The sequence below is a fragment of the Anopheles stephensi genome, chromosome 3 (assembly GCF_013141755.1).
Source record: "Anopheles stephensi strain Indian chromosome 3, UCI_ANSTEP_V1.0, whole genome shotgun sequence".
In the NCBI taxonomy this organism is placed as follows: Eukaryota; Metazoa; Arthropoda; class Insecta; order Diptera; family Culicidae; genus Anopheles; species Anopheles stephensi.
Window position 1 is genome coordinate 84,672,357 of NC_050203.1, and position 10,900 is coordinate 84,683,256.

The 10,900-nt window shown below is 45.5% G+C and overlaps 3 protein-coding genes across 4 annotated transcripts in view; all 3 read right to left on the reverse strand.

Moving 5' to 3' along the window:
* The window catches only part of LOC118513832, a 64,369-nt gene extending 60,140 nt beyond the window's left edge, over positions 1 to 4,229 (reverse strand). Inside the window, exon 1 of one of the 2 annotated variants that reach the window (XM_036060080.1) lies at positions 4,018 to 4,229. The gene's annotated coding sequence lies outside the window, so the exon portion shown is untranslated. Of the gene's footprint in view, positions 1 to 3,979 lie in introns of both variants that reach the window. The other variant, XM_036060082.1, reaches the window with a different exon arrangement.
* Positions 4,230 to 7,221: 2,992 nt separating this feature from the next.
* The window catches only part of LOC118513838, an 87,892-nt gene continuing 84,213 nt past the window's right edge, over positions 7,222 to 10,900 (reverse strand). The window contains exons 10-11 of the transcript XR_004906517.1: positions 7,891 to 8,311; positions 7,222 to 7,806 (exon numbers count right to left, since the gene is read on the reverse strand). The gene's annotated coding sequence lies outside the window, so the exon portion shown is untranslated. The remainder of the gene's footprint in view (positions 7,807 to 7,890; positions 8,312 to 10,900) is intronic.
* LOC118513843 lies at positions 9,421 to 10,865 on the reverse strand. Its single transcript, XM_036060121.1, has 2 exons — positions 10,151 to 10,865; positions 9,421 to 10,087 (listed from the first exon to the last, which is right to left on the reverse strand). Exons 1-2 carry the CDS (start codon positions 10,163 to 10,165, stop codon positions 9,734 to 9,736), a joined length of 369 nt encoding a protein of 122 aa, XP_035916014.1. The 5' UTR covers positions 10,166 to 10,865; the 3' UTR covers positions 9,421 to 9,733.

Consider the following 10,900-nt stretch of genomic DNA (forward strand, 5'->3'; position numbering starts at 1 on the left):
AAGAGCTGTCAGGAGATGTGTAGCTTTACCGTACATAGTAGCATAACAAGCAGCAATGTGTCCTACAAATCGCTCCTAGAAATATTCGGAAAAGAAAATGTTGAAATCACGCCAAATGTGATGTAGCGTTAGTAGGACTCTTGCCCCCACCAGTTCCTAGGCCTAGGTTGGAACTGTCGAGCAATGTCGTCTAAAGAGTTCATGCGTCCACGCATCACAAACCGAGCATATTCCAGACCAAATCCACCAGGTCACAACAACAACAAAAAGTGCCAGAAGAAGGCGCTCCACGTCGCGGGGCCTATCTCGGCGGGACCATCGACCGGAGCTAGACAAAAGACAAAAGGCCATATCCAACACCTTCTTCTTCATCTTCGCTGCCACTGTGCCGCACCATCGTTTGGTGGGTGGGGAGAGCCACCCGTTGACTCATTCGTGCCCCATTTTACCGCCGCGAGTTGGCGCAATAATGACCACACAACAACAATATAAACCAAACCCCTTTCTTTCCCTATCCAGTGAGCGAGTGCGGTACACTTTGTCCGTTACGAAACATCGCTCGGTCCACGTCCGGCCAGTCGCGGATCACGCAAAGACGGCTGTCACACACTAGGGCTCACCAGAATCCACTAACCAGAATTAACGGCTATTGATCCGAAAGGTAGACGATGAGTAATTGTCTTTTGCTGGTGATGTCTTCTAGGGGAGAAGCGAATTCTCTAGACTTTAAAATAGCCCACACAAGCCCTCTACTCTGGCCCAAAGGCTCTAGTCTGGAAGACCCAAAAGTTCCAGATCCCCATATTGCCAGCCAAACTTACTCAGCGTAATAGCTCCTTGGTCTTATTTTCCGCAAATTGTTTTGCATGTTGGTGAACCGATTACAAAAAATTCACTCCAAAGCAAACCCACCCTACCAAAAGGGGGAGTTGATCCACCTGGGGAGAGGGAGTGGTGAGTGCGCGCACAACACAACATCGAAGTTGTACTGCGACGCGCTAAAACAACAAAACCCAAAACCTCCCGACATCAACCGACAAGGGCAAGGTAAGACAGGAAGGAGAGCCGGGAGGGGAAAAAGGGTGAAATAGTGCGGGCGGCGACGCCTTTTACCATTTGCCGATTCTGGTCCACACCACAGTCGCTTGGTGTGTGCGTGTGTGTGTGTTTTTGTGGGGATATCTTCTGAAGCGGAAGCCCATCCGCGGACCGGAGCGGAATGAATGGGACGACGGAAAGCGCAATGAAACGCAGCAGCACACCAGAAAGAAAAAAAATTGGTATTGCCAAGAAAGCAACGTTCGAGAAGGGTGGCGTACACCAACGGGATGACAAACGGAGCCTGGGGTGGGGTGGACGGACCTCCGGAAGCGGGGAGATGAAATGAGACTGCCGAGAACGTGAGCATTTAATCGCAGCAAACCGCACCGGGCAGAAGCTAGCAAGATGCGCGCGACAGAGCAAGACAGCGATAGGAGGGAGGGAATAAAAAAAAAAGGTAGCCAAAGATGTCTCGCGCGTCCACCGCCACCGTTCGATTGCGTTTAAAAGCAAACAACTCGCAAAAGAAGCGGAAGAAAATAAAAAGAAACAAAGCAGGGCTCAGGGTGCTTTTAGCGGAACAGGGTGGCGAATAGCCCATGATGCTCCGTGTCGTGTATGTGTGTGTGTGTGTGTGTGTGGAAAATGAATGATTTATTTTTACTTCTTTTTTCATACTTTGACTATATACCGCGCATCCACACACCTGCGCATACACCTTCGCCCTTTCCCTTGCAACCCCATCAACCACGGACGACAACCGATGATGGCGTCGCTCGACATTGGGGCCTCGCGCGACACTGTACCTTTTCTCCCCCTTTTTTGGTGTGATCCCCTTGCTGGTCCACCCCACAATCATCATCTCAACAACCCAAAATCAATCCAAGCAAGCAGTGCATTGGTTTTGTGTGCGTTTTGCTACGCAGATTGCAGTTGGCTGTCAAGGCTCGGCTCTCTCCATTCGCGTTGTATTTGTTTGTTTGATTAAGTATCTTTATCTTCATCACCGGAAGAGCATCCAATCTTCAGCACGAACTTACAGAATAACCAAACAGCATAACACTTTGGACATTCTGATAGTAGGACACTTGAACACTAGGATTCTCGGTATTCTCGGTCGGCCCTACGATAGAAAAAGTATCGTTAGGAGATAGATCTAGTCCAGTCGTGGCATTTAATCCGCATTTCGGAAATCTGTACATCTATTGGATTTAAGGATGTTAAATTCAAGTATGAAGTCTCGCGATCAAGAATTCCATTCGTGGGAAGGATTATTGTACCAGCATCAATTTCCGCACGTAATACCATGTTAAACGACAGCATCGGCTGGTGGTCTGATGGTTTATCGGTAACGGACCCGCTTACTGGCACGACGGTATGCAGGATCCAATCCCATCCGGACCCTGGCAATTCCCACTTTTACAAACAACTGTGATTATCATTCAGCTTATGGGGATCTTGTCGTAATCTATATACGGTCTGTTAAACTGCTTTATGCTTTATGGTTGCAGATGCAGAAGAAGTCGAAAATACGGAATCCTCCCAGATTCTCAAGTCAAGGACACTCAGTTGATGACTTAAGTCTCTCAAGGTCTCAAGTAATTACAGCGCATGAAAGCGCGATCAACGAAAACATATTGGAGGGGGAAAATAAAGCTTTTAACGGAGCTTTACTGAGCAACTTCATATTTTGCGTCATTAGAAGTCCAGAATCAAAATCATAGGTGCATTAAATAATGAGCAACAAACACTTACCTGATGTTAGAGCAGTTAGTTTTTCCTAACTTTCTCGCAATCATTACAGTACTTCTCAGGCGATAAAACAAGTGTCTCCACGCATAAAAAAATGTGCTTCGGTTCTCCAGACATAACAACAGTAAGACGCAGATTGCTGCGATTATGCGGTTATGTCGCAATCGCTTATTGTTTTAAACGTGGAGACACATTTTTCTATTGCCCTGAAAATCACTAGCGCACGATAGTGTTTTCGTAGTTTTGTTTTGAAAACAATTTTTCTCTTAACGTACGAAAGCAGCACACCACTAACACGCTTAGCACCAACCAGCACAAAATCAGCTTAGAAAACACAAATACAATTTGTTCGGGTTTGTTCGGTTCTTCTCAAACAATATGTAGCAAAACAAAACAATTATCCAAAAACCAAATTCTTTACTCGACGACACACGTTTTAATTTCAGGTTGCGTATATTTCTTCTTTTTCCTTCCTTCTTTCTTTTTGTTGTGCTTGCTACTCTTCTAACACCGACTCGGATGCCACACACGGTGTGTATCTGTGTGCTTGTATGGCGAAAATCCACGCACACAAGCGAATCGCGCCCGGTTCGCGTTCGAAACACAAAGAAAAGCTGAGAGCCCTTTTACCGGCCAGCCGAAGCACGCACACACACACACACTCGCCAACACACGCACTAACGCTGACACGCACACTCCTGCACACGGGCACGCACTCGCAACATAAGTTGTGTTTGCATCTACGTACACACACACACACACGCGCGTGCATGCATCGTCTAGTTGGCGTTGCCGTGTTTGTTTTTTCTTTCCTTTGTTTTTGCAAAAAACATTAAAAAATTGAGTTAAAAATAGCACTTTCCACACCAGCACACACACTCACACATATGTCTAATGTTGGGCCACCATGTCCCCCGTGGGTGTGTGAGTGCGTCTCCGCGTTGTTTGGTTCGCTTATATTCGGTGCAAAAAGAGTTTTTGCATGCACTCCACACCACGGTCACGGATGCTTCGCCAGTCATTCCCTCTCTCTCCTCTCTTTGTATCTCATCGTTCCATACACTGTACAGTGGAAGGAAATTTGGCAACGTTTTTGGATGGTGCACAAATTGTCAGACAAAAAGAATCAAGAATGGTGCGTTTGTGTTGTGTGTGTGTATGTGTGTCACTAAATTGCTGCAAATACCATTTTTCGGTGTCCTCGACGAAACGACGATGACTTACGGAGACGGTTTGGTTTATGCACACACGCATTTATGTGTCCGATACATAAACAAGCATTCACGCACACACGGCGGTCGTGCGTGAAGCCTCATGCACCCACACGCACGCACACACACTTCACGTCTTTCTATGTGCTTTGCCAAACACACACACGCGCTCACGCTTTTCGCCGCTGAACCGTACGGGCAAACCGACAGAGAGCGAATACACGGCCGTCCGGCGTCATCGCGTCGTCGAGCGATCAATTTCAACAATCTGAAGGAAAAGTGCACTCTACGAAAATGGTACGTTTACGGTCGATAGTTCATTACCTCAACGTTTACATTACGGAAGTCGGATATGCGCTGTTCTACGCCGGTATAACAGTGCGAAGGAAATCTCAACCTGGCTGAAATAGAACCGTCGTGTGTGTGTGGTGCAGTGTATCAAGTGTTGTGCGTTAGTGAGGCGATTAAGATGAGGTAGGAGAATACTAAAAAGCAAAAACATGCGAATGTTTTCGCGAACGGATAGACGCTCTTCATGAGTCAGCCTTGCCACGACAAGACCGGGGTTCGTATGCCGTCCGGGCCGCACCAGCTCGTGTTCACGGCGTGCAGGATAGTCTTCCAGCTATGAATTGCTTCATGTTTGGTTTGCTGTACTGTATGCAATATGAAATCTGAAATGTGTCGTTTCAAATTGACACGACCTCACACACACACTCGCCTATCTACGATTTCCCCATTTTTTTGTGTTTATAAACATCATCCAACAGCCAACCGTAGGCAACAGCATTGGTGGAGCTAATTACGCTCTTTCACATTCTAGACTCATTCTAGGTGTTTGCAGAAACTCTATTTACCAACTAAAACCAATTGTATAGTTTTATTCGAAGTTGTGAAACAACACACTGCACAGTTGAGTCAGTAAAACACATCCCCTTTTGCTAATGTGGACACGTGTGAGTTGATTAGATCAGGAATTTGGGGTTATCAGCCTATAACGTGCGAACGGGTTGCTTACATTTCAATTTACTTCCCAAACTCGGTTGGATTTCGTGTCCGCTATAAAGACCCGCTTTATGCAAAATTTCCTGTGAGCCATGAGCTTTATTGCCAATGGGATGAAGCGCTCACTAGTGATTATCGCGGTCGGACGTCGCTTGCAAAAAAATCAGACTACTTTTAACGATGATTCACGCGACGAACCCGTGTTCTAGCGATTTACGTACGTTACTTCCTGACCACGCTTTACAGCATCCTCACTTTTCTGGAAGAAAGGCTAAACTGGGGACTAATTGGTGGTTAATTGTTCTAAAACAACTCGCATAATTATCGCTCTCGATACTAATGATTACTTCCGTAGCGTGATCCTCTGACACTCTTGGCAACAGCCATATGCTAACTCTTGAGGCACCTGGCGAGTATAATTCGCTGCACGATGGTGAAATCATCCTACAGCTCGTAGAGTTCATCATTATAGCGGCTCCTCCATTGTCCTTCCACACATACGGGGCCAAAAATCCTTTTGGGCATCTTCTTCTCGAACGCGGCTAAGAGGGTTTCGTCAGTTTTGAACAGAGTCCATGTCTCAGAGGCGTATGTGAGTACTGGGACTATAAATGTTCTGTACAGTTCCAGCTTCGTCCATCGCCACAGGTATTTAGAGAGGAGAAGTTTCGAAATGGAGAGATCGAAATGTAACAGTAATAGGTAAAAGGTTGTGAGTCGTCCGAGGTCCCGCTTGGGTTTAGAAATATCCATCCAAAGATAGGTAGCAAATGGTGTGTGATAAAATTGTTCGAAAAAGGCGCGAGAAAAATTAGAAAACATAATGGGTTCAGTTTTCCGGGCGGTATTTTAAATGACCTCAACGTGTGCCTTAAAATTTTGCGTTTCTGACAGACCTGCGGACAGTCCACGATCACGTGATTAGGTTTTGATTCACCGGGAGTATCCCGATTGGAAGCCAGCCTTCGGAGCCTTGTTCGACGAAGGTGGCTTCGAAAGAAGTCTACCATTGTTCCAGAGCCACCAAGAAGCTCGCACAACGGAAACTGCTCAGCACTCGCTGGGTCAGAGATCGCTGCACCCTCTGCAACATCCGCCTGTACCATTGTAACAACCCTTGACGTCATATGTTGCGTTCCAGTGATCACCCGATCGAGGACAGTTCATGCTTGGGATATCATATTGCCAAGAGGCCAAGATGCAACCCCTTATTTTTGTTCCTGAGCATCACTTCTGGGTCTACCGCTATGGCAACCATGATCATTTAGACGCCATTTTAAACTTCGTCATCGTTCGTTGCTTTGGTACTCCCTCCATTTTTCATTTCTTCTTTAGACCAGTCACGACCACTTCCGTTGCATCTCTCGTTCTTCTTTGTTGGATCTTCGCATCACGTAAAACTCATGAGCGACTCTCAGTCCATTAGTTTTCACGGGATTTTTGGTGGTGTGTCGATGGTTACGATAATATAATAACCAGTAAACAGTTGTTGAAGTCTATTTGAAGCAGTAAAATTTCTTAAAATTGTTTAAAGCTCAAAAACTCAATTGCCAATTTGGATACAAGCACCATACAAACGGCACATGTAGCAACGGTAAGACCAGTTTCCAGTTTCGTTAGCAACATATTTCCTTACAAAACTAATTGAAAAAAATAACCGCCACAAAATCATGCCCCGTTTGAAATGCGCATGTGTCGGCATACCCTATGACTAACCAATAACGTTCGGGCGAAATCTACGGCATCGATACTGTTGAGCAGCAAACTGCAGCCAAAAGGTGATAAAACGCAATTATAATCGTCGCCCAGTGAGTGTCCTTACCAACCTTACGAGTTCGGCAAAGTCCGGCAAAGTTGCAAAGACTAGTCGGCCACTTCGAAGATGCAGCCACTGGTGATTAATGCTCGAAGCGTTCAGTGAATGAGTGAGGGGTAAAATAAAAAGTAATTCATACATGATCATCTCGCTCACGGGTAGTTCTATGAGGGTGAGGTAGTAGAGAAAAGAGCCCTAGTTCTGTTTATTGTAATGATGTCCTCTCCCAATTCTTATCTTGGAAGAAGTGACGAATGATCGACGGACTCACGCGATGTTGCAACATAGTTATCGTTGGAAACAGAACAGCTCAGTTCAAATCACAGTAGAGTTCAAGCATTGAGGCCCCAAAAATGTAAAAATCACTTTTACAACCGCGCGATGTCTTATATCTGAGTTGGGGATCGACCAACTCACTTTCGGGTCTCCAGGGTTGAATAGTGAAAGGGATCTTCCTCTCTACTTCCGTAGCCACTATCGGTCTCTCTTTTCTCTATCTTAGATAGTTGCTCCTTTTTATTTCTTTCATGAATATTTGCCCATTAACTCTTTTTGAAGATTTTAACGCTTTCCATCTCGTGCACAACGCATCAAACAGAATCAAACTACACACAAAAAATAGAAACAAAACATTATCTGGTTTTATTGTGACACGATCAGCCACCGCGATTAGAACTGAAACGATTCAAGGGATTCGTCATCCACCATGTCCAGCACAATAAACGGTCCATCTTCCAGCGAAACTACGGCCCGGAATGTATCCATCAGCTCGATCCACTCCTCACGCAGGTACCGTAGGTAGTCGAAGTACTTGTTCACTTCCGGTCCATACACTACCATCACCGCGTTCATCAAAGCGAGCACCGTCAGCATCTGGTCCCACACCACGCCTTTGTACAGCTCCTCGGACTCACACCCAGGAAACTGTATCGTGTGCATGGCCCGACGCATAAAATAGCCAACTTCGAACATCACGCTTTCCTGCCGAAAGAAGAACACCGGGAGTTTTGTTTAATTCCGCACGATGTGAACGATGTTTTCTGTTCCGCAAGGACACGCTCTTACCATATATTCTTCGAATTCGGTGAGCATCGTTGAAGAGGCTGTTGTTGAAATTTTCGTCCTGTCCTGTTCTTAGCCCGGCGTCCGTTTGCTACTGCTCCGCTGTACTGTCTGGTCGGTTGGCTCGTGCCAACCTCGTACTTATGAATGATGTGATCGAGGGTGTGTTAGTGTGTCCTAGTACGATCACTAGACGATACAGACGACACGCATTGCGCACTCGTCTGCAATATTTCCCGGAATCACGCTTGCCCTCGAATGTGTTGCGTCGAGTGGTGGCGGGATCGTTTTTCGTGTGGAGCCTCTCATCCATTGTATGTGTTTGTGCGTGTATATAGAAGTATCGTCAATCTCGGGAGTTGGAGAAAATATCTTCAATAGGACACATTTACATGATGGGCCTCTCTTTTCCGGCCTACCGAACCTGAGATGAAGATTCATTTGTTTACTTGGTGTTTCTTAGGTTTCATGGTTTTGCTAGATTGGTGATATAGCAAGATATCCTCCTTCCGAACGGAAGTTTGGGTCCGGTCACTAGAGGATGTTGCGCGATCGTTGCACACGTGTGCCAAACACGAAAGCGATCCCTTGTTCGTATCCGAAGTAGTGTTCGTCTTTCTTTCTTCACCTCCCCTCTCCATTTATCCCGTAGCATCCCCTTCACTTTGCTATCTTCAAATCAAATCAAATCTTCAAATCTAGACGAAGCGTAACTCGTAGCTCTGTCGGTTTTTGACACATTTCCATACCAAACTCACAGCATTTTTTTCGCAAAATTGTATTTGTGTTGGAAGTATCACTCCGTGTAGACCGATTTTAGGGTACCGTTTCCGGTCCCAAGAAGTAAAAATAAAAGCGCAATTAGTATTTGCTCGCGCACACATCAAACTTGAGCGTGCGTCAGCGTGCGAAACAATGCCGTCGGTGGTGCAGGACGAGAGCGATCGATTTGAGAGTGTGTGTAAGAGAGAGAGAGTGAGAGAGAGCCCACTGTACAGACTGTAATGAAGATCAGATTGGTGCTGAGAGATGTACGCAAGGAAGCGAAGAAGGGGAAAACAAGGGACCGGTAGAGGGTATTGGAGCCGTGAAGTGGGATCGTAGGAAGGTTGAGCATCGATGCAGCAAATGATTATTTTACGATGGTGGGGGGGGGGGGTGGAGTTGCTGGAGGGGTGGCTTTGAGAGGTGGGGTTGGGTTATAAGAGGTAAGGGAAAGGGGGGATGTGAGATTAGTTTTTGTGCTGAACTTAACCCGGGAAATTGCCAACAAAAATGAAAAATGATAACAGGGGGTGGTCCATTAATTGCGTAACGCCAATAATTTTTCCCCATACCCAAACACAAAGCTTGGACGGACCTCAACAATTAATTAATACGGTGTGTGAAGTAGGCGGATGAGGTCGCACATGTACAATTTTCCAAAGGATACAACGCTGGTCCTCTCAAAGTTCCCAATCGCCAAATGCAATTTCGATGCCTGATGCTTGGCAATGCGACCGGTGCTTGATTCGCTACCGGTTAATGCAGAAGACAAGGACACGATTGTGGCCGGGACAGTTTGATGGGGACACCTAATAGCACTAGCGTTTGGACGATAAGTTACTACACGGCATTGGCTACTGGGTGCTACGAGAAGGAGTTTTTCCCTTCAACCACAGTTTCTTTTTATTCTTGTATTTCAAGGATCACACAACATAGTACAACGAAGCGGAATTTGATCGCTATTAAATGTTTTATTATTTTCTGAAAAATGTTAACTTCTCCATAATGCTGCAATGGCGCGAGTCATCTAAAACGAGCACTAGAGGAAAACATCGTCTGCACAGCCGGACAACCAAATGCTTTATTGATCAACATCATCATCAATCAGGTTCTGTGCGTAAAAAAGTTCCGATCGCTCAATCACGTCCCCCAGGAACTTTTTGCTCATTTCCCATATCGGTTTTTGATCTTCGAGGGGTTGGAGCAATGCCTTCAACTCGCGACGGCGCCCTCGCTCGACCAGGGTGTTCAGCTGTGCCCAGGTCTCCGTCACGAAGCGAATGCTGGTCCGCATGAACGACCAGGACGGTCGATTCAGGTACAGCAATGGAGAGTTTAGGATGTTCCAGGTGTAGTAGTAACGAGCAACCCATGAAATGTGTCTATGAACGTGCTCCACTTCGGTGAAAATGTGCTGATATAGCGGATCCTGGAACTGTACGCAACACACACACTTGAGCCAGTTGAGTCTAATCTTACCGGCTTTTGCGTCACTTACCATGAAGACGGACATTGTGAAAAAACACTTTTGCTACACGACACGTAAGAGTGAACGACAGTAAGGACGATGACGACGAGTGAACGACGAAAACGACAGTAAGAATGACCACCGTACACAACACGCGTAGCCGCAAAGCACAACCGCTCACCGCGCGTAGACGAACGCAACTGACGAGAACGTGAAGCGTTTAAAAATAGGGAGGAGCTTGTTAGCGATAAGGTCAAAAGGCTAGGTTAGGCATTCTGATTGTATTGTGTGTGCAAACATTTTCGTACGTTTATTTCTTGCAAAATTCTTCATAAAGTGTGCAGAACCATTAATCTCAATTAGCATATTGTCCATAAAAAGACCTACTGGAGCAAGGAAAAGTTCAAAAATTTACGAAGCGTTTCTCTTGCAACAGACAAATGCACGGCATGGTAAAATATTGTGTTATGATCCTGTTTCTAAAACCCCTTTCGGAAAAATAGCCAGATACTTAGATTTTATTATCCATGGTTACGATATATTCTTGAGCAAACTAATGTTTATAGTTCAAGATTTGGTAACAAAATTTAAAATTATTTGGTATAACACGAATTGTGTGCGTTTACAGTCCACGCTTGAAATTCCTATTAAGAGCAAACCCGATCTGTATACAGCATTCCCGTGAACGCAGGAGATGGAACAAAATAGCTCTTGAAATGTTGAAAACTACTACCCATAGATAAATAGTACGCTAAACATTTTATTTTTTTAATAGCAACA